This window comes from Folsomia candida, unplaced genomic scaffold (genome assembly GCF_002217175.1).
Source record: "Folsomia candida strain VU population unplaced genomic scaffold, ASM221717v1 Fcan01_Sc027, whole genome shotgun sequence".
NCBI lineage: Eukaryota > Metazoa > Arthropoda > Collembola > Entomobryomorpha > Isotomidae > Folsomia > Folsomia candida.
Window position 1 is genome coordinate 1,203,040 of NW_019091219.1, and position 24,418 is coordinate 1,227,457.

A 24,418-nucleotide genomic window follows, 5' to 3' on the forward strand; every position below is an offset into this window, starting at 1 on the left:
ATAATTTTACATGAGACCGTAGAACTAATCTTAAATTAGGGAATGGTCGGTACTTAAATATTCATGTGCAGACCCATGCAGAAAATGTGTATGTCAGGCACGACGAAATTCGTATATGCAGGATTTATTATCCACAAATTATTTAAATGCAGCTAAGGCATTTCAGATTGGCATGAAAAGTTTATATCGTGTGATAGTGCATGCATTTTACCAACTGCTTAATTGGAGGCATAGTTATGAAACTTTGAGAACTTGTGCTCGAGGCTTAGCTATAAATTGAGAATTTACGACAAAAACTCGATTTTTCACAGGAAATCCAATCCACGAAAATTCATAAAGTTTTTAGATAAGGCTCTAACCTGGCATTAACTTGGTTTTCGATAAATACTTTAATACCTTTCTCCAGTCTCCAAGTAATCAGTTTAACAGAGCCATGGTTTAATTGAAAACCACTATTGGATAAGTTCAGAAAAATTAAGGGAGGATGTGTCAGCCCACTCCATCGAAACCATAGGGGGGGGGGCGGGGGATAGTCATGAACCAGTTCGAGTTAATTTTTCCCTTTCTTAAAATATTCCTCCCATCGGCAACCTATGACAAGATTACCCATTTCGAAGCGGTATGTTTAAAGGCTTGTGGTAAGAGAGAGTGCCAAAATATCAAAATATAAATGGGCATCCATGTCAAAAACACGTCACAAATATGAAAGATATTTAACGCACAAAAGCAATACGATATTGACTTTAATGTCTCACACTAGTTGACCTGGCGATTGGATGTATTGGCTATTGTTCATTAAACTCATGTCACACATTGTCGACCGTGCATAAAAATGGGCCCGATGCTACAATTTCATTTAATTTGATCCTATCTACAAAATCAAAGTTAGTGTCAATGGTAGAGCAACGCGTGCCTGAATTTGACTGATCACATACTAAATCCGCCACGTCCTTTATGCATGGTCACTGTAGCTTAAAATTCCACTAAGAAATACTTCATTTTCCAGACATGATAAACTAATCTACAACGAAGCTAATGAAATTAGTTAAGCCTCAGGCGAACAAACTGGATATAAGTTGGCGTCCTCTCCGGCCTTGCTTAAATCGTGTATTTCTTGCGTGGAATTATTATTATGCAATCTATCATGGTTATCTTATCAATAACAAGTTATTATTAAAGAGCTTATTCACTTATCATTCTTCTAATGCGTGGATATATTCGGTACAACTTTTTTAACTCGACGTCATTCAGGTTAGTATGAAGGAAATTTTTCATTCCTAAAAATCTTATATGATCCAAAATATTTGTAAATGCATAATCAATTAAGTTTATATATTTAAAATTCTTCCCACTTTAAATTAAACTTCGAATCTCATCTCATATTTATTACAAGACCGGGGTACAACGAGTGTAAAGTCATTGTATAAAGTAATTTTGAACACATGCAAAAACAAAAGTTAATATTTTTACATCCAGTTGAACGCGAACCCTCCAGCCGTCACGGAAGAATCCGTCTTGAAGATGATAATGCCAAGGCCAGAGTCAAGCACGGTTGGTGGTGGGAGTTCCGATCCGCAAACTCTGTAATTTTATCGGGAATTTAAATTTTCTTTGTTAAAAAAATTTCTTTGGTAAGAACTAGGACCCACCTAGCTTTCGAGGAGAGACCTCCCATCTCCCAAGCGAAAACTTCGACGGAATCGTAAATGCAGCCCGTGCTGCCCTCCACGTCCATTCCGGTGAAGGTCAAAGTGCGACTGCCAGCTTCAGAGGGGCTGACGATAATGACGGCGATCTCGTTGTCCCTGTACGGCTGTCCATTTCCGGGATAGGCTGTGGCTCCGCTGGCCTCGAGGTGGGTGGAATAGTGAGTGAAACCACCACCGCCGGCGTCAAGGTCGCCACTGGAGTACATCTCGAGGCTGAATCCCATGGTGGAACTAGCTCCAGCTTCCAAGGTGACGAGGACAGTTCCTGCGGTGTAAGTGTAGTTAGCGCCAACTTCGGTGCTATTAGAAACAAAGGAGATGATTAGAATTTATTTATTTGACAAAAATTGTGCCCATGCTCAAAAAGTCTCACATTTCAAAAACCATAATCTCAATCTACCCCGAACTAAGAAACAATTTAAATAAAATTTGGATAATTTCGATTTTAATCATTTCGCCGTTCTGGCGTTTATCAAAATCTTCACCTCCTTCTCACTCTGCCCCTCTCCATCATATTTACTTGTATCCTAATCATAACCCACCCTCGTAAACAAAAGTCTCAATTTGCCTCTTACACATTGTATTGATATCCTGGAGTGGCTCCGATGAAGCGGGTCAACTTGAGGTTATCTCCCATTCCAAGGCCGGATTCCTTAAGGTTGAAGCGGATTGCGTCATAGGGGGCCTGCACAGTCCAGAGACAGACCTGACCAGCTGGAATAGCTCCTCCCAGTTGGAAGTTGATCGCTGCCGAGGATGAGTTCACATACCCGCCACACGTCGTAACTAAGCAACGAAAAAAATTAAAATTTAAGAAATAAAATATGCGCCCAAGCACGACAAACCGATCAGTTTTCCAAAAAGTGTCAAGGTATCTTACCCGTGGTGACTGGCATTGGATCCTCATCGACCAAAATGGATGATGGGGCGGCTAAAAGAATAAAGTAATTAGTTATTGATTCTGTTTCAAAACTTGATAAGTTTTTAAAAAGTTGAAAGAGATCCTTAATAATTTTTAAAAACAAGAGAATTTATAGCTACACGCAGCAATTAACATAAATATAAAACTGTTCTATGCAGCCAAATCCTAACCATAAAATTCAAAATTCCCTAATCTAGAAACTTGAAAACTGAAACCAAAATTAAAATGATAACAAATGATCTCCATTCTTTAAAAAAGGCTTACCCGTCGCTACGGCAACCACCACAATAAGGAAAACTGCCAAAGTGTTCATGTTTGTAAATTGTCCTGTAACTGGATATCTCCGTGACCGACTGACTCGTTAAAAACGGGGGCATCCATTTTATACCCGGCGTTCGGGATTTCCAATCTCCCACCTGACGCAAAGCTCCATTGTTTGTTTCATCATCGATCCATTTTCAAATCACAATCAATCAACCCACGTCGCTCGCAAGCTTCGTACAATTCATTCATTGTCCGTTATATTTAAGTTGCCCCAAATGATATTAAATTTACAGTGACGGCGGAATCATGGTGACGCTGAATATGTTATAACACTGTCGGTTGAGGGGAGGGGGAGTTTTACATATTTATTTGCTAGAATGGGTAAATCACATATTTGGGTAAGAACCCCCGACGCATTCACTGGTCCGCGGCACTCCTGCTGCTCCACATTATATAATACAGGGCTTATGTATGTATGCATAGTCATAAATACGTATCTATTTATGCTTAATACCCACTCGATTCCAGATTAATTCGCGAATTAGGCCACAGTGGGGGCCGGTGCATGAAGTATGATCTCAATTTTTTCGTATAGTCCTTTGTTTGTGCCTGATTTTCCACCAGGAATACACCATATATTTCCCTTTAAAAAAATATGTGGTTATTCGAAATCCGGACACATATTTCCTCACAATGCACATATTTCGCATGCAAAACTCAGATTTTTATGGTATCAGTTTAGTTTTATGCATCACTAAATATGCATACTTATGTTCTTATGTTTTTAAGAATTTTTTAATTTCAGCGCGAATGCACGAGCTTTAACCAGCTAAAACCTCGGTTTTTTTAATCCCATAGATTTTCGAATGTTGGCACTTCAAATGTTGGAAAACACATTTCTACAAAATGATCTAATTCATTTCTTAAAAATCCACATTCGTCCAAATATTTTTTTTAAATTAATAATTTATTGACAAGGGCTAGATAGATTTTTTATCAAGCAAATAGTTCCCGAACTTTTGAATTTGCGCTAGAGTTCGAAAGTATTCAGGGAATTGAACTCCCTGATTACGAAAGCCCATTGCGAAAATCAGAAAATAGGAACATCTGACTTCTTTATTGTGGAAACAATATAAAATTTGTCCCATCAAAATCTAACTTTTACATTTGAAATACCTTCATTTAATTTACCAACACAGCATACCGTTAGCTTTCCCGTTACTCATTTTACCTCTTTAATAACACCCTTTATGCACGACCATCTATATAATTCAAATCCCAAATTTTTCCACATGCTTCATATGTACCCACGTTTAATTCTGATACCAGCATCCCGTTCAACAGTCGTCATCCTTATTTCAATTATTTCAATGGAGTATTAAAAAACACAACTCTTTTTTTATTTAGTACGAGGTCCGTTGATTGATAAGTCTCGGCATCCTGCCTTATCATTTTGCTCAATGAGGTTATCGGTGATCCATCAAATCCAGAATTTGCATTGTGTTGCTTGTGCATTTATGTATTTATATACCTCGCTTTCCTTAGCACAATTCCTACTTAAAATTTCCAGTTATACCTAGTTGGTTGTGAGGGATCCTGCATAAAAAGTGTGGCATATGTAAATTTATTATTGGAACACGTGACACAAATACACATGTATTTATTTATCGTGTTGGGGTAAAAATCCTAAGAAAATCGATCTCTGCATGCTCCCATGACAACCGACCGTAAATACGTAATTGCATAATTTTTTTACGCGTGTGCACCCTTAAAAAATAATGTCACCGGTTAAAAATGTGAATGTCCTTTTAATTTACAACTTATGTAACTAATCTGAACCAAAACCAGAACAACGTTAACTTAATAAAGAGTAAAGTTTGCTCTGGTAAAATAGAATTAGGAGTGCATTCACTTTTCAAATTTGTACTAAGATTTCTAAGAGTGTGCCTAATCAATCGGGCTTTTTACGTGATACATTAGTGTCAAGTTTTTTTATTCGATTACTTACAGAGGGTGTCCGCAGTTTATATGAACAGTATGAATTATCTTATAACTTCTGAACACGATGACTGTGAATTACTTTAGCGATCTCAATGTGTTCTCCATTCTTCCTAGCAACAAGTCTGAAGTGGTGTTTATGCTTCACGTCATCGTCACGTCCTCCTTCAAATCCGATTTTTTGATTGACTGAACGAAATTATCACTACGACAATTAAAAATTTTAACCAATCAAAAAATCGGATTTGGGGGAGGACGTTACGATTACGTAAAGCATAAACCCACCTTGAGTCTTCGTTTCCAACTTCCAAACACATTTTGACACGTTTCAGGGGAGACAAGATCCCATTCTTGATTTAGAACTTTCCAAAGCCCAACCAAAGTTCATGACTTCCACTTGAAAGTGCTTTGTTTCAGGCATCCAAACCCGAAAAAATCCATCTGACCCGTGTCAGATTACTGAATATGGACCTCGGAATAAGATGTCGAGGTCATTCCGGTTCTTTCTTATAAATCTTGGGCGTAATACTGAGTTAACCAAGCAGTATGTGAAGATGCCGCATCGTTATGGATGCAAACTTTATAAAGCTCCTCAAATTGCTTCGTTCGAATTTTGACCTCCAAAAACGTATGTAAAGCACTCTCCATAAAGTGCTTGGAGTTAATTTTTGCATTAGACCCAACAGGTATCAATTCTAGCACTCCATGGCCCGTCATTGTACCAACCACCAGAAATCAGTCAGACAGCTTTTCCTTCTTTTCAGACCCATAGTTTGAAACCTGCTTCTGGTCGTTTCTGAAGCGAATTATTTTTATCCTGTTATAGTTTTGAAGGTAGCAGAGTGCCCCGGTCAATGTGACGACAAATCCGGAGTTTGTACTTCCAACATGACCTTCAAGCAGCCTTCAACTGCTAGTTTTTTGTTTACAACATTGGATAATTTTAGTGTTCCGAATTTCGCCTTCCTAAGGACTCATTTTTCAAAGTTGTGATTTATAACACGATTAACGTGTTCAAGAGGCATCTGAGATTGTGTTGTGACCTTTGTTTGGTCGGAGGATTCTCATTGAGAGGGAGGCAGTCATTTTGCTTGAGGGTGAGAGAATTCGTCGTTTTGAGGGGTATGCATTTTTAAATGTACATTGGTCGGATTTAACTAATTACCATCGTTTTCTTGCAAAATTGATGAAGGGATATATGGGGGACACGATAAGATGGATTTCAGATTTTTGGATAATCGTTTGGGCACTTTCCGCGGCCAAATTAGCTTCTGAAACCGCTTTTACGCCTCCCCCCACTTGGGGGTCACGTTTTGGGGCCAGCTTTGCAGATAGAAATTTGAAACTTTGCACAGCTGTAGTCATGACCTTCGAGTCCGTGCTTGCCAAATTTGGCGCCAATTGGATCATCCGTTCCCAAGTTACCCGTGTAAATCTAGTGTTCATATAATCTACGGACATCCTGTACTTATGTACAAGCCTGGTAAATATATTAATTATTCATTACTGTCTCTCAATTACTTACACACTTATCGTGACATTTGCACGATAAGTGTGTAAGTAATTCAGCCTAATGAACATAGCCGTACAACAAATTTTTTTTTTAATCCATACCAAAATTTGAATGAAATTCGTACCTACCTCCCTTAACAAAAAATAAGTTCAAAAACGTTTATGGTTATTATTCATTCACCTAAAACTGCTGGTTCAAAATTAATATGCAGTAAAAAGCACTCAAAATTTTAAAATAAAAACAAAAACTTTAAGTTACTGATTGCCATTAATTAATTAGGTATCCATTCTTATTCTACTGTTTAAATGAAAATCAGATCAAACTTGAAAAAGAATGTTATCTGAATGTGCATATTTTGGAACAAAATCAAGTCATGGTAAATAAATAAATCATGTGCCAATTAACCTCTCAGATTTTTCCTGAATATTATTTTTCTAATGAAAATTATGTAGTTACGCAGTAACTATTTGATGCATTAAAAACGTAAATATGTATAACGGTGATTTGGACGCCAAGTTTTTTTGGATGGAATTATGCAAAAAATATGCAGAGCAAATACATACATACATAAACCCGAGCTTTCACGAACAAAGGGCAGTGCTGTTGTTCGACTCAAGCGAACAAAAGTGTGCATGGGGGCCCTGCATACAGGATGCTAATCCATTTCTGAATAATCTCCTTCCCAATTAGTCATCCAGCCTAAGCTGCAATTACTTAACATGGAAACGGGTTACACCCTAGCACGCAAATATTATTGAATTCTTTATGCACGGTCTCTTTAAGTGGTGAATAAATACTTATGGATCTTTAACACACCAGACTTTTAATTGAAATCTCGCATACCATGAATTTCCAATTGCTTAATTTACTTGTAAAATTCTAAAACTCAAATCTGCCAAACTTTTCAAAATCAGGTATACATACAGTTTCTTCAATTTAAAAGAATTATTGAATTATTGAATGAATGCCAATTTGGTTCCGGAACAGTTTATTATGTAAATTCAGATCCGCAACTTTCTTCTCCAACCTTTGCTAACATTACTAACTAGCGTATAAGCCCGTCTCCGCCGGTCGAGCGAGAATTATAAGCTGGAAATGTCTGTCGGCAGCGGAAGTGAAAGTAAAAAAAAAATCAAGCTTCTAGGGGAGACAATCACTCCTAGATAACCACCATCAGGTAACTACTCCTAGAGAAGCACTAAGATAAAACCACTAAGATAACTATTCTAAGACATTTAATGTTTTAAATTTAATTTATTCCAAATTTGACTGTCTCCACTTTCACTTCCGTTTCGGAAAATTACTTTCACTTCCGTTGCAGACAAACATTTCCAGCTTATAATATAGATCATTCCATATTAACGTAAAGATGTATTTGCACCACTATGTCCACACAAAAAATGCATCTATTTATGTTACACCGAGAGAGATTCTACCCTCCGTAATCGCGTGTCCAGTGGAGAACGTGTATGTCCGTATGTCCCAATAATTTACCGCTTTCCCCATAATAATAACTCCTCAATCACTGCGAAAACGGGGCGAAGATGATTCCTTCACTCTAAGAAATTGGGTGATAGGCGCTATCACCGCGCGAGTGGAAATAGCAAGCATCACCGTAATGGTGATAAACCTATCACCGAAATTTGTCACCATTGCTGGTGATCGCCACTACCACCGCACCATGGTGGTAGCTTCGCTATACACGTGACTTGAAGAGGGGCAAGTTTGTCCTACTCCACGTACCAGAAACAGCAGCGGAGTTGCAATGGTAAAATTACTTCGTATTTCAAAGTTTACATAAGAGGAAAAAAATAATACCGTGCCCAAAAAGTTTTCGTGAATTTATTGAAACAGGTAAAAAATTAAAAATTAAAAGTTAGCTAATTTTGGCCAAGTTAATTTTGTTTCATTTCTAGTTGGAGAGAAATTTAAGTTGGATGTCGATCTGGAGGACGAGAATGTGCAGAAATTGAAGGATTTTGACGAGGTAATATTTGCATAAAATTTAGTTGCTTATGTGTTGAATCTGTACATAATTAATTAATATATTTTTTTCTAATTGGTCCGCCAACTGTAATCAATCTGGAGTATTCTGGAGTCTATAACTCACGAATGTGGTCACCGGTTGCACTTCAAAAAATCTCGATAGTACAAGGGAATCTCTGCAAATAAGGAAATATGTGGCAAAGTTGTTTTAACGGTAAGGATAAATCAATAAACCCTGATATTTTGACCAATCTAAATGAAAATTAATTATTTTAAACTTTAATTAATTTCAGTCAGTGTCCTATGTCGTGACTGGAAACTATTCAGTTGATGGTGCAGCTCCACAATTGCGAGGGACATAGGTTTTACATATATAGATACATATAAAATATTAATTATCTTTTTAGATATTTGAATAAAGCAATAAATTGTGAAAAATGTGACATTTTTATATGAAGTACCGAAATTATTTTTATTTATCTGTCACCAGACAATGAAAAGGCGAGCTAATTATGGTGGTAGCATATCACCGCGCGGTGATAAAAAAATGTACATCCTTCTACCACCACCCGGTAGATGTCTACCAATACGATGGTGATGGCACTTTTTATCACCGCGCGGTGGTTGGTAACCACCATTGCGGTAGAGTCACATATAGTCACCGCTCGGTGATAATCCGGTGGTAAAATTTCTTAGAGTGTTCGTGTCCATTAAAACTTCAATTTTGTGTCTTTCTTCCCCCGAAGTGGGTCTTCTTTTAACCCACACGCTATAAAATGATGCCCCGTTCCACGGGATTATTACCTCTTTCGCGGATTACTTTCACTCTTCTGGCTCATCATATTTTGACATGGACTTAATTAAAGTTTGTGGTCTAAACAAACATGAAATGAAGATGTTTACGATCCTAAATTTCCAACCTATTTGAGGAACTACATATTCAATTTTTGATACACTTTCTCCCCGACTTTAGGACGGACTAGTTACTTACTTCTCCCTAAATTGCACCAATCGACGCAATCTGAAATCGGTCACGGTTTCGAATACATTCAACATTTTAAACGACTCTATATTACTAAAAAATCTTATCTTCATCACAGATTTGTAATGTCTGGCACGAGTGAAATTATGGACTTTTTATTGTTAGGTGTATTTGTGACCTTTTTATCCGTTGTGTGCATAATACTGACGAGTGTGAGTATTTTAATACTGTTCCGAAAGGAAGTGGATAATTCCCCCTTGACTTGTGTGCTGATTCCTGTTACGCATTGTTATGCATATTTTATAATTCACATAATTTAATACGTACATGTGTGTTTAAACTAATAGGTGATATTGTTAAGAAATATATCCAATAATTCAAATAGGTACATATGTATGTACAAATAAAAACTAATAGATATATTCCAATATACACATAACAAAAGTTCAAGGACTTCTCAAGAAAGAGTTCTTCACAGAAACCCTGGACTTTGGACAGTCACGCACCGGATGCATGATGACCCTTCAAGTCCCAAATTCTGCAGCAGAAATCTTGGGTATAAAAACCCACAAGATTTCCAGAAAACGTACACAACGAATCCATCTTCCTCCTCATAACCATTGGCTTTGCGCTACAGCATAACCAACGGCTTTGATACACTTTACTATCCATATGTTCAATGTAAGACGAATTTTTATAAAAAATAAAAACGAAATTTCCCAAAATTTCATTTATGCTCTTTCATTTATTTATTTCGGCGTAACAATTCCCCTGCAAATCGTGGACTTTATAATGGCCCTAATTTTACTGGTTTTTACGGGTCAAAAAGTTGAGTTTGCTATTGGATATGATAGAGCAACTATCTGGGATAACAAAAATGTAAATTTTTTGAAAATCTGACCAAAACTCGATTTTTGGCGATGATTTTAGTGCGGCAACTCTGGGGGTTTAGGCGCCTTCGAGGGGGCGTGGCGGGCGTAAATGGGCTCATGGAGTCTAACCCTCCTTCACTTTTTCTACACTCATGTAGTACTACAACATATCCAAAGGAGATCGAAATCGGGGCCCGACAAGTAGTGACCTTCTACTCCTGAGCAAGGGGTTCCAATTCCCAATTCCCGGGAGGCTAAATGGCCGACCTCTCCATAAGTAATAACATGTAAAGTTTCGAAATTAATTGCACGGTCAGTTGTTGATGGATTTTCAAGATGGTGCCCGTTTTGGAAACCTTGGACCCTTGGGAAAAATATATATTTTCAGATTTTTCAAATTCGGCCCCACCCCTCGAAATCCAGGTCACAAGGTCAAAAAACAAGTAACACTTCTTCATCGAATTTGAAAATTCTACGACTGGATTCTACGGACCTAGAGGTAAATTCTTGGCGGCAACAGTCAGGTCATCATATTCAGCGACCAGTAGGCCGCACCCCCTGCGTTGGCGTCATTGGGGGGGGGGGTGGTCAAATGTCAAATCAGCACATTTAATGTAGCAAAAAATTCTCCCACGCCGTAGTTTCCGAAATTTAACGTCTCCAATACACGTAGTCTTACCAAGGCCCCCTGTGTGAACGACATTCTACTGTCGTAAACCCCATGGCGACAGGGGGTGTGGTTATCGGCGCTTCTGCCAATACATTATCAATGCACGGCATGCGACATATCATTTTTCTCAGGACGGTAATGAGATTTCAGTGACGTAATTCAAATTTAAATATGCCACACCCCCTGTGGGTGTGGCTGTCGCTATCCAGTGAATCGACTTAAACCTGGTCATGCGGCATATATATTTATTTAAGGACGGTAAGATGATTTCAGTGACCTAGTTTAAATTTAGTAAACCAAATTGCTTTTGGGTGTGGCTGATAGTAATGTACTACGGTCATGTGACCATCAATTTTTTCAGCTAGGTAGGTTCTTCAGCTAAGAGTTCTTTTAAACCACGTCATGTGATCGGTAAATTTTCTAACCTCGTCAGGAGGATCAAGGTATACAATTAAAACAAAACCACGCCCACAATGGTTGTGCTTTGTGACACATGAAAATCTTCGAAACCAGGTAGTGCGAAATAATAAGGTCTTCATTTTTGGTACATGATCCCACTCCCTTCTATAATGTCAGTTGGGTAATCAACAGTCGAATCCAATAAATTAGAAATCGAAAAGTGGGTGTGGCTTCCGATTTTAAATTTTTCTGTCAGAATTGGCAAACAAAGCTAAGAAAAATTATCAGTCAGGCGGACGGATTAGAAATCAGCGATTTCTCTTAATTCGAAAAGTCGTGGACAACCGTATCGCAAGGTTTCTGCACTTGGGGGGTAGATTTAGAGACGAATTCGATACTTCAGCAGGTTATGTCAGTTTATTCGATTTGAAAAAAATTGCAACTATCTCCAACTTAACAAAAATCAGCGTAAATTTTGCGAATTCTTTAAGTCCAGGTAATTATGACTTTTAAATCGAATAAACTTACACTACCTGTGAGAGCATCGAGTTCATCTCCAAGGCAATGCCCCAAGTGCATACTATGACCACAACCGTAGGAGGTGTAGCTTCGCCTCTGTTAATCACCCCGTCGTGGTCGCCTTGGGTTTGTCAGACAATTGCTGTGTAACATGACCTACTTTAATTACATTCACCGATTACTAGCAACCACGCCCACAAGGGCTTGGCTTTTTAAATTCAATCTGAACTACTCAAACCTACTTAACGTCATGAGAAAATTCGCATCACCAGGTTTAAGTCGATTCCCTGGATAGCGACAGCCACACCCACAGGGGGTGTGGCATATTTAAATTTGAATTACGTCACTGAAATCTCATTACCGTCCTGAGAAAAATGATATGTCGCATGCCGTGCATTGGTAATGTATTGGCAGAAGCGCCGATAACCACACCCCCTGTCGCCATGGGGTTTACGACAGTAGAATGTCGTTCACACAGGGGGCCTTGGTAAGACCACGTGTATTGGCGACGTTTAATTTGGGAAACTACGGTGTGGGAAAATTTTTTGCTGCTTTAAGTCTGCTGATTTGACATTTGACCACCCCCACAATGACTCCAAAGGAGGGGGTGTGGTCTACTAATCACTGGATATGATGACCTGTCTATTGCCGCCAGGAATTTACACCAAGGTCAGTTGGAGCTAGGCGTAGAATTTTCAAATCCGACAAAGAAGTGTTGCTTGTTCTTTGACCTTGTGACCTGGATTTCGAGGGGGTGGGGCCGAATTTGAAAAATTTGAAAATATATATTTCGCGAAAGGGTCCAAGGTCTCCAAAATGTGCGCCATTTTGAAAATCCATGTAGAACTGACCGTGCTATTAATTTCGAAAATTTACATGTTATAGCTTATTGAGAGGTCGGCTATTTAGCCTGTTAGTATTATTAACATTGGCCGATGCTCAATACTTTTTAGATGCACCATAGTCACTATGTATATATTTATGATTATACATATACATATGTAGACATGCTGTACAAAATGACTATATACATAGAATTTTAAAATAAATTCCCAGAGAGGAGTAAAAATATGAAGATTTGTTCTTTTTTTTTTACACCTGTGACGTCCCAGGCGACAAGTCACCGAATCCAACGCTAACGTTACATAAATAATTACAATCATTTCATTCGTTTACCCATTCAGGAGTCAGGTGTGAATTATTTATTTATTTAAAAAAATAATAATTATCTCCCCCACAAGACAAGAATTTATTTCATTTTAAAAATTATTCGCCGATTAATAACGGACAAATCATTTTCTGAAGCAGCAGCACGGGTATGAGAACGAGGAGCACGGGCAGTTACACGTTCGACGGTAGTAGCTCGGATAATGTCGCCGATACCGGGCAGCCAGGTCGGTCAGTTTCTCATCCGCGGGATGGAAAAATATTTCCTTCTTTTTTCAAAATTTCCAGACTTTAAGGGGGAAAATTTCCGTCTCACCCAACTCATCGAACGAGTCCACACTTTTTTCAGAGTCCGGGATCCCTTCCGTGTGTCCAATGAAGAAGACCAACAGTACGACAAGGGTCAGGACGATCAGGATTTCGGAAACTTTCCCCATTTTTAATTTATTTCGGAATTTGGACTGGTTTAATAAATTGTAAAGGAGTAAGTAAGTGATGATATTTAAGCAATGGGGTCGTTTTCTTTTTATATGAGGTAATCTTTTACGTCACGACCTAACACCTTGGGAAACAATGCTACCATTGTTTTTCGACAATGTGAAATCGGTTGGCATTGCATAAAACAAATTATGTATGTACGAATGGGCGATATAAATTTGACTTTCAATTACATACATAAAGCCATGTTTATACTTCAGGTAATCATCATCACTTCCACCAATTCAAATTTACCAAAACGTTTAAATTGAGTGGAAAAATAAAAAAAAATATTTTCTGAAAAGATAAACTCTGCCGAAGCAGAAAATCAAATTGCCCGGGTCACGTGATGATGGGGTCAAGTATATTTATAAACCCACCCTAAAAACTCAAATAGTAGCCGGGGGCTAGTAGATATTTATAAAATCGGTGGCTACTATTTGGGCAAGGTCACTATTTTTTAAAATAATGGAGAGAGACACGGCTACTTTTTTTTGGCATACAACTATTATTTTTGTCCTGAATCAGGCTCAAGTTAAATTTTAATCACAGCACCTACATACATATTTTTCCTTTAGAGTCGCAGTCCAGTATACTCTCAATAATTTTTTGACGATATTGTTACCGGCGGAGATACTATGCAACTCTACCGCGTGGTAACAATATAGTAACAAATTGTCTTCTGAGGGTAAGAAATTGCCTCCGGTATCGGTAATATTTTTATTACCTGAGCGTTGACATTGGGGGTCGAGCAGGATTTAGCCTCTATATATATGCTACCCTTCAGTGATAAATTATTACCCGAGCGGTAGAGTTGCATAGTAACTCCGCCGGTAACAATATCGTCAAAAAATTATTGAGAGTTTAGAATAAATATTATTCTGTTTGATGTATTTATTTACTCTTCAATGATTCATTCGATGAGCTAAATTCGTATTTTGTCATCGACTCATCGCTTCGATGGCGTGTAACTGCGATCCGATTGAATTATAATTTACATAATTATCGCAATGAAGTGGCAAGAAGTGTGTTGGTATGTATCGAAATGGAGACGCGTCTATTCAAATAAGGCTACTATTTGAGCACGGTCACAATTTATAAAATTTTGAAAATATATAGACACGACTACTATTTACTTGAGTTTTTACGGTACTTTAGCAAAACGTAAGAACGTGTTTCACTATGGGAGAGGTTTTCATCCATTCGCCGAGATCTTTCCAACGATACTCAATTTATGTGGGTCCGTGACCTTTGACATAGTGACCTTTCGGTCCCCGAAAAAAGGTCACGCATGCCAATTTCGACTTTTTGGGTAATTTAACTTGTGTTCTACAACCAAAAATTGGGGAAAATCTAACAAAGGATTATTTCGCCATACTTTTTGAGTGATTTAGACATGCCAATTTTCAGGTCATTTTTGTGTCGCTGCGGAAAACCCCTGAAAGTTCGAATTTCCATGTAATTCAAAAAACACCTGGGGGTATTGATCCAAAGAGTGTAAGAAAAAAATAATTTTGAATTTTCATCCAACCGTTCCAGCGATATCCAGCGCCGACTTTCCATCATTTTCAAATCGAATAATGCCCCCACCCCCAAGGGAAAATTTTTACCCCCAAAATTTTGGTCAAACCATAGTATTTTCACATGGGGGAACATAATGTAAGAGATAATTTTCACTTTTGAAATACTTGGCGGATTCCTTTGTCGAATCCTATAATCCTTACTCAAATATTTCATCAATCTTAAAATTAATTAACAATGGGTCTCCCAACGTATGCTCACAAATTTGGACCAAATTAGCGTCAATCGATCACAAATTTAATTAGTATGAAATTTGCAAATGGAACTATCTCCCATTGCGCAGGTTTGGCGGAGATATTTGCATGGAAAGAGGAGAAAAATGCGCAACAAATTTGTAAAATGAAAAATTTACGAGCCTTGGGGATGCGCTCTCTCCACTTTTCATGCAAATATCTCCGCTAAACCTGCGCAATGGGAGATAGTGCCATTAGCAAATTCCATACTAATTAAATTTGTGATCGATTGACGCTAGTTTGGTCCAAATCTGTGAGCATACGTTGGGAGACCTCCATTGTTAGTGATCAGGTGCACAACGCACCGCCACCATCTTCATGTAGGATAATCCGTAATAATATTGGGGACACGCTTAGCCCGTTTTTGAGATACAAGCCAAACTACTCATAAAGGCTAAACTACATACTCGTTATTAAAATAACACTACATATGTAAGCCGTTTAGCGAAACCAACGCCACGAGCAGTTTCATGCACAAAGAGAAACGGAGCTTGGTTCCAGTCGAGTGCATCAAATCATGCACAGGGGACCCTTCATACTGCACGTCACCAATTTTTTACCTCCTTCACCGCATGATGCCCAACTTTAAATAATACAATTACAAAATTACAGAGAAATAATTAGCCTCGGCTCTATAAAAAAATAAAGAGACACACCCTTTCTGCACGGTCCCTCACCGGAATTGACACTAAAAGCCTCGTCACATTCGGGATTCGCGAAACATGTGTTCAAATTGAACAGTTCAATAAAGAAAAGTGGAAATAAAAACAATTATCTCACTTCTTTTTTTCGATTTCTTTTACGTAGCTAAATTCAATTAAAACTCTGCAAATCTTATCATAAACACGTGGTGAAATTAAAATATAGGTCGCTCGAGCTAAGAACATTTGCCACATTTTATATAAAATATAAAATGATTGAAAAAAAACGGAAATACATAGAATGGGAATGTTCATTTAATTTTGGAGGTATCATATTTTTATGGACGTATTTCACACTACGGCAGTAATTAAAGCTAGGTAAATTTTCTATTTTTATTAAATAAATAGTTACGACACATTCATTCATTTAATTACTTTATTACTGTATCCATATTTCTGTAGAAACTCGCAATTCTGTACAATCACTCATGTTTTAGCTCGATTTATAGCGTCAAATGCTGTCGCGATAAATAGGTAAATTATTTATTTCGTACTTAAATATTAAATTATGTCAAATTCTTATTGAATATTTTTTTATTAGGCTGAATTGTAGAAAATTGATGACCCCGGGAGCTGGCTGATCATCTAAATATGCAAAGATAACTCAGCATTTGATGTATTCTTTTCCTCAAATTTTTTACACAAATAAAAAATTAGTCAAAGTTTCAAAATACGATATTTTTGTGAAATTCAGAAGCAGCAATTTATCTCCGATCTTACTATTAGCAATGGGATCTCTGTCAGCGGACACAAGCGTGCAAATCGCACTTAATAATCCAATCGTAAGTATTTACAAGGTGGTTAAAAACCGTCACGCTACAATGGGAAATTTCTCGATGGGAAAAATTCGTAAATTTCCATTAGTAACTGAAATTTTATATTTAAAATTCAACATTCAAATTTAAGAATTTTGTCATCAGTTTTCCATCAGTTTTAGGTTAATAATTATAACAATTTCAATACAAAATCCTGCAACTAATGGAGATTTGGAGGTTTTTCCCATTAAAAAATTTTCCACTGTAGCGTGACAATTAAACCACCCTGCATATAAAAAAATTCGCTAAAAATCACATCTCAAAAATTTTATTGGAATCTTCCGTCTAAAAAAAATTATGCCTTTCTCTTTCAGATTTTAACCCAAATCCTCCTCCAACCCTTCACCCCTCTCAAAACGTGTCGCCTAGTCTCCAAATTTTGGAACGATATCATCCTCTCATTTCCAAATCCTGGCCTCGCCATACAATTGTCCTGTGCAGATGGCAAAGTTCCCGAACCCGATCCCATCCAATTTTTCGCCACGTGCTTCACCCTCGATGCCCGACTCACGAAACGAATCCACGCCACGTGCTCGACCCCCCTCGTGGACGCGACCCTTTGCGTGTACTCGTTCACCTCAAAATTAATCTTCCTCTGCGACAAATTTTCTGACCGCGTCCAAATTTTGGAAGTTTCCTTAAACGTGGAAAAATGTTTGCAATCCGTGTACCAAGTGCTAAAAAATTGCTGTCCAAACTTAAGACAGTTGCGGATCACGTGTACCTTTACAAATACCCGGGTTACAAACTTCGTCCCGCCCGAGATGCGGGAGGAGCTCGAAAAGAAGGCTAATTTGGTCGTGTTCACCCTCAGTTCGAATCGGGTGACGGAATATCTTACCACGTTTACGCAGTTGGTCGTGAATGCATCCGGGAATTTGAGGGAGGTCACGCTTCCGTGGGGATTCTGTCCGGATTTTGGAAATTCGAAGAAGCTCGCGTCCTTTACCATAGCGATGGATGGGGTAAATTTTAGGGAACGTTCATATATTACGTTATCAAAAAATGTCAGTTTTGGGACCACCCAACAATACCTTCCTTATCCCGCTCATCTTAAATGAAACACGAGTAAAATAAGGGACCCAAGTCTACCAAATATCACGTTTTTGCTGACATAATATATGAACGATCCCTAAATAGATTAAATAGAGAATGAATGCATTATTCATTCATTATTCAAGAAATGAATGAATTATGATCCAATATTTTTTCAAACTTTCTAAATGAACGAACATTCCAGAAATATTTGTTCATTTCTTTTTCATGAAGAATGAATAAATAATTTGACTCATTAATTATAAAATGAATTAAAAAACGGGTAATGAGTAAACATTCATTTTCCGATTATTAATAATCAAATGAATGAATAATTTCCTTCAATTTTTAAATTGAATAAATTTTGATATACTTTTTGGACAGGTGCACTTCACCGACCCCGTTAGTCGGTCAGATTTTAACATCTCCAGAATGATAAATCTCATCGGGGGTAAACTTTTCACCCTGAAATTCGCCAATGTCGAAAAACCCAGCACCAAAAACCTCAAGTTGACCTGTGTCGAAGATACTTTGAAGAATATTTGCAACGCGAACAATATTTTGGCAGGCGTGCGAAATTTGTGCCTTATCGAGATATACGAACCCAGCCTTTTGGGCGGCTTGAGGACGGCCTTCCCCAATTTGACGAGGTTACAGGTATGTAATTAATAAATCGATTACTGGGTTCGATTTTTGCTTTATTCCGGGAAAACGGGGGAAAGAAAATCCCAGAAAATTCTCGGGGACTGTCAAAAAATGACCCTACAATTTTTGAAAAATTTCCGAAAATTCCTGGGAACTTTTTCCACATTCTTGGCAAACGCATTTCCAAAATTTCACCGCAAATCCGACCCATATACGAACGGAATTCCATGCCTTAATTTTTCAGAGTAGGAAGATGGAATCTCCCGTGGAGAAATTTTTGACTTTTTTGAAAAAAAACTTGAGCCGGTGCTTATCAAATTTTTATTTCATAATTGCAAACGCTACGATCAGTAGAGGGCCCTGAACAATTCTTTCAAAAGGAAATAATAACATCACTCCAGGCCCCATTCTGTAAATACTGCATGATTAACATGGGGTTATCTAATCTATGTAAAAATGTCCTAATCTGTGCATGTCTTCAGGTGGACTTGTACTACCGAACGGGGATCCGTGGTGGCGTGAATGGAATGAAGTTGGGCGTCGTTCTCCAAACGTGTCGGGGTTGGAAGGGTTTGAAACATCTGAAATTATCGCTACCCGCGTATCCGAACGAAATCGGGGATATTATCGGAGCCATGTTGGATGTTAAGGAGTTATTCCACCGTAAGCGAAAACTTAGATAGGATTCAGTCATTCATCACTAAAATACAAATTTTTATCGTATCACGGCTGAGCGAATTTATTTTTGAAATTTTGGACGACAAATTTGTGGTGCGGGGAGTCATATCTAATTTATTTTAAAATATACACTCCTGATTTTGCCAGTTTTGAGAGGAGACCTTAAGCTTAGCAAGTCTTCAGAAAAACAAGAACCCTGAATTAAAAAATTCTGTCTCATTAATCAACTCATTGATTACATACTAGTCGTCTGAAACCTTTTGCTAAAATAAATTCCAAGGGCTGAGATATGATTAAAATCGTGTTGATTGTAAGGATTTTATGGATGAATCACCGATGGTGATGGTGATGTTGAGTTTTCGAAATAATAAGGTCAAATTACTGGACAAATTTGCGAAAAAAAATTCCACTGGTTTTCCACCAAAATTTTTGCGAAATCTCGCAAGTTAGATATGTATACAAGTAGGCAAGTTATGCTGATGCCACACATCCTCAAGTTTCGAGATATGCACAAGTTGACGCTCATTATTTCCATAAATTGTAGGTCTAAAAACCTTCCAACTGATGACGCACAGCTTGGCGCATTCCGTATTCGACTTGAAGAAGGAAGAGATGGATCTGTTTAAACAATTCCTCATGGCGATCAGCAACATGGAACGCGTCTCAATTTCCAAGCTTTATGTACGTGAGTCTTCATTACTTAATACGATGGGGGTTTCTTAACGTATGCGGTCAGATTTTCACCAAATTAAATAGTCTCATTCATACATAATTTTAATTAATTTGAAATTTGCAAAAGAAACATTCTCCCAGGACGAGAAAGTACGAAATTTGGCATCTTCAAGGTGCTTTTTGCCCACTTTTTCACAAAAATTTTTGTTAAACGTGACCAGTTGGAAGATTCAACATATCATTTGCAAATTTCATACTAATCAAATTTGTGGCCGATTGAGGCTAATTTCGTCAAAATCAGTTAACATACACTGACAGACTTTAACTGTTACTTAAGTGATTAATCATTCAGTGCATTTATGAATTTTGCTAAATTTACATTTTTCGCACATTTTATTCACAGGTTGATAAGGAAACAGCAGAAAATGTGACCGGTTTTATGGTCTCGAATAAAATGTCGGTGTCCAAGTTTAGCCTCATAGAGCGACCTGACTACGAAGATTAATCTCATGAGAGGATAAAAATCTACCAAGTGCAAATTTACATGATTTAATAGCAATACATTTTTATAGTTTTGGAAACACGTTGAATAAACTTTCACCCAATGCATTTGACCAATTTTGTCAGAATTGAGTTGATAACTGTTCAGCCGATATTAATAGTCTCAATTCCTCAGAAATTTTTCTGAGAGGTTATTTGGTCTTTGGAAAATTTATGAAACATCTGCCAGGAAACCTCTCAGATTTTTTTCTGACTATTAATCTCGGCTGAACAGTAGTAGAGTTATCACACCCACTGATCAACCAAATTAATGACCGGGTAGTGGGAATAAATGTTACCCGGTACTCGGCCTGACATGTTTGCCGGGTGCCAACCTACCCGGCCGAGTATAACATGTAAATGATAAAGGAATTACCTAATTTTTTCAAAATTTGCAGAACTTTTATGAGGTTAAAAAACCGTTTGGTTAAAAAAGTTGATATTGAACGTCGAAAATTAGATTACGCAAAATTATTTTAAAATTTAAACGATGCATAATTTCCACACACAATTTGACAAAATTTGGACCAACTCCGTTCATACATTTTTTATACCAAGTACAAAAATGAAATCTATCGAATTGAAAAATTTGCACAAAATGTGCCAAACATTTCCATACAAGTTTCGCCTGGCTTGCCGTAAGTGACTTATCGACAGAAAGACAGACAGAAATCGTACATAAGCCTTTATTCGGACTAAAACTTATTTATTAAATATGTATCATGAACTTTGTACTCGTCATCATGCATCAATCCACCAATTAACTGCATAATTTGCATTTTTCTTACTTTACAAATTATGCAAATTATACTTTTGTATGTGTACATACGTATTCTGCTCATATTCGTCGCTATGCACATTTATAATACATAATAAACTTAAAACTCTCCGTATTTAATGAATAGAAGCATTTATGTACTTCACAGTCTCAAGACTTTTGGACCAATTACCAGAGACTGGTCAATCCCGAATTAAGGATTGAGATTAGGATTGGGGATTAATTAATCCTCAATCTCAATCTTTAATCCCAAGTTCTAAAATTTTAATCCTTAATCCCTAATCCCCAATCCCTCTGTCAACTTTAATCCTAAAGTGGGGTTAGAATGGGATTAAAATTGGATTAAATTTGCAATGACTGAAAAATCGAAAAGCCAAACTTCTCTTAAGATCGCTCCTTTTCCAAAATTGATTACATTTCGTTCAGTTTTATCACATATTTAAAATACTACAAATCATTTTGCAAAGCTACTCGTAACGTGGTATCCTCAATGCACAATGCAACATTGGCGTGAGCTTATAAAGAAATGTCAGTGCTCTGCCAAAATCTGGTCAAAATTTTTCGTTAAAAATAGTACCTAGAGTAAAATTAGCATCTTTCCCGTATATAATTTTTTGTGCAAAAAATATTTAATTGTTAAAAATTTTATTACTAAACGATCTAATTTTGCATGAGAAATGTTCTTAAAACATATTTCTTGTTCCGAAGTCCAGATTCATTTAATTAATTTAAAAATCTGGCATAATGAAATTTAGTGCAAACAATTAATCCAGGACTAAATTAATTCCCAATCCCAGAAAACTACCCAAAATTTAATCCCATATTAATCCCAATCCAAGGAAACTACCCAAAATTTAATCCCAGATTAAATTCAATCCCTAATCCCAATCCTTAATCCCAAAATTTGAAAATTAATCCTTAATCCTCAATCTCAATCCCAAGATTTTAAAATGTAATCCTCAATCCTTAATCCCGATATCTTTAATCCGCCAGTCTCTGCCAATTACTTACTTAATTCAAGATAAGACAACGATCCACTCTCATCCGAGATGAATGCAAGACATAAATATGTATGTTGTGCAAATCGGAATAAACAAAGGCTTATCTAATTTACATAACCTAACCTAACATCGCCCCATTCGCCTTCAACTTTATCTTTCTCCTGGTCTGATCCGAGGACAGAGTCCAGGTTATAAATTTCGCAATGAAAAGTGCCAATTCATGGCCAATTCAGGTTATTTACATAATTTGTAGTCAACATATTATTCGGAGCATTTACATACATAAGTATCTACAGACTTATTTATAAGTGCTCATACGATAAGTTGGGGGCGGGTTTTGTTTAGATGTCACCTTCATCCTTCTAACGAAGCCAAAGTCTTCGCATCAATGTCAGTCCAGTCGAGTCTAAGTCGTCGTCCGGCCAAAATCAAAATTTTTACTTGCAAGTAAAAATATTTTGTGCATGCACAAAATATTTTGCGCCGATATATTTACATATCCCGGCCTCGAGTAAAATGTAAGTAGATAAAGAAAGCAGTAATTTTTACAGTACAATAACACAATAATAAAATACAATTTTTACAATACGATACAGATATTTATTTTAAAAAAGCCTAAAATGTTCTCCGAAAGCGGGATGGTTGAAAATATTTCCATTATTTCTATCTATGGAATATTTCCTGGAAATTTCATGGTTCCTAGAAATTTTTGACTATTTCCAAGAAGCCAATACTTCCTGGAATTTTCGAATGTTTCCGGGAATTTTTGTATAGTTCCTGATATTATTGAAGAAGGGAAAAGGAATTTTTGAATCTTTCCGGGATTTATTTTAGGAAATAAAATTATTAAAATTCCTAAATTAAATTTTTTATCTAATAAAAATTAAGTAAAATCACGCCTGAAATTAGCCTGATTGTGATTTTTTTCGTAAAGAACACTAAAAATATGACTTTTCGTCTTTTATCATTTTCTACTTTTTGTAACAGATCAGATCACACTAGCATTTTTGGTGAACATGACAAAGGTCAAAAAGTTTTATTTTTTTATGTTCTTTGAAAAACAAATAACAATGTGGCTAATTCCTGTTTTGGTTTTAATTACTGATTTATTTATTTTATTAATTTATTTACTGACATTGACTTTAAATATCAGCAAAATTCCCGATAATGTTACTAATTGCCCTAGTAGCTTAGTGGTCAGAGCACTTGACATGAATTCAAGCGAGCCGTGGTTCGATTCCCGGCTGGGTTCGGGATTTTCGTAGTTGATTCGTGAATAAATTTGGTTTCCACAAGGATAGGAGTCATGTTAAAATCAGCCATATTTATTTTCAAACTTTGTGCAAAAATGGGTCCACAATTAAGCATACATTTTTGTGTTTGTAGATTCTCAAGACGGGTACTGACAGTAGGGAGGACACCAACTCAAATAAAACAAGCGACCATAAATAAATCCGCTGCTATCTGCCACCTTTCGTCATTCTTTCATTTTCATTAACTAACATCGCCACTTTAAGTTGTTTCAAGATGAAATTTTTGGCAATCCTCGTCATTCTGGTGACTATTTCCACGATTGGTCGGGCTGGTAAAAAATTTTAGTATTTATGATTTTTTACTCAATAAATTTTTAATGGGTGAGTTTTTTAAATGAAAATTTTGCACCTGAAATGGCAAGAAAAATTGTTATCTTGGTTAGGGTCCCGGTTTTCAAAACCTGTCCCGATTTTGATAAAGTTTCCCGATTTTTTAAATCATAGGAAAAAATTAAATTAAAAATTAAATTTTTCAATTGGAAAAATTCGTAAATTTACGAATTTGGGATTGAGATTTTTATTAATTATTATCAAAACTTATGCAACACTGATGACAAAATTCTTAAAATATTGAATTTCAGAAGCAAAATTTCCGTAACTAATGGCAGTTTACGAATTTTTCCCATTGAAAAATTTTCCATTGTAACCTGACATTTAAACCACCCTGTAGATTGCTTTAGTATAGTAATGATTTCAGAGGAGTTTCTTGCTTCGTTTCCTCTTATTCGTTTAACCCTTTGCCTTTTATACGCAAAATTTAGCTCTGCATCGTTGCGTCAATAATTCCTGCGGTCATATCACCACTCCCTGCACAGACGGAAGTTTTGAGTGCTTTACAGGCAGCCAACTCTGCTTCTGTTCAGGCGATCAGCCGGTCCGGAGAATTGTCATTCTCACAAAATGTCTTCTTACTGATTATGGTAGACGTTGCTCTTGAACTACTGTGTG

General features: G+C 37.0%; 2 protein-coding genes across 2 annotated transcripts; one reads left to right on the top strand and one right to left on the bottom strand.

Annotated features, from left to right (window-relative positions):
- Positions 1–1,352: 1,352 nt before the first annotated feature.
- Positions 1,353–3,038, bottom strand: LOC110859654 (cubilin). Its single transcript, XM_022108624.2, has 5 exons — positions 2,896–3,038; positions 2,590–2,640; positions 2,285–2,495; positions 1,650–2,009; positions 1,353–1,581 (listed from the first exon to the last, which is right to left on the bottom strand). Exons 1-5 carry the CDS (start codon positions 2,942–2,944, stop codon positions 1,467–1,469), a joined length of 786 nt encoding a protein of 261 aa, XP_021964316.1. The 5' UTR covers positions 2,945–3,038; the 3' UTR covers positions 1,353–1,466.
- Positions 3,039–16,009: 12,971 nt separating this feature from the next.
- LOC110859649 lies at positions 16,010–20,456 on the top strand. The gene is made up of 9 exons (XM_022108617.2): positions 16,010–16,311; positions 16,396–16,467; positions 16,535–16,609; positions 16,688–16,775; positions 17,123–17,773; positions 18,228–18,500; positions 18,971–19,151; positions 19,711–19,847; positions 20,242–20,456. Exons 4-9 carry the CDS (start codon positions 16,722–16,724, stop codon positions 20,341–20,343), a joined length of 1,398 nt encoding a protein of 465 aa, XP_021964309.1. The 5' UTR covers positions 16,010–16,311; positions 16,396–16,467; positions 16,535–16,609; positions 16,688–16,721; the 3' UTR covers positions 20,344–20,456.
- Positions 20,457–24,418: the final 3,962 nt, after the last annotated feature.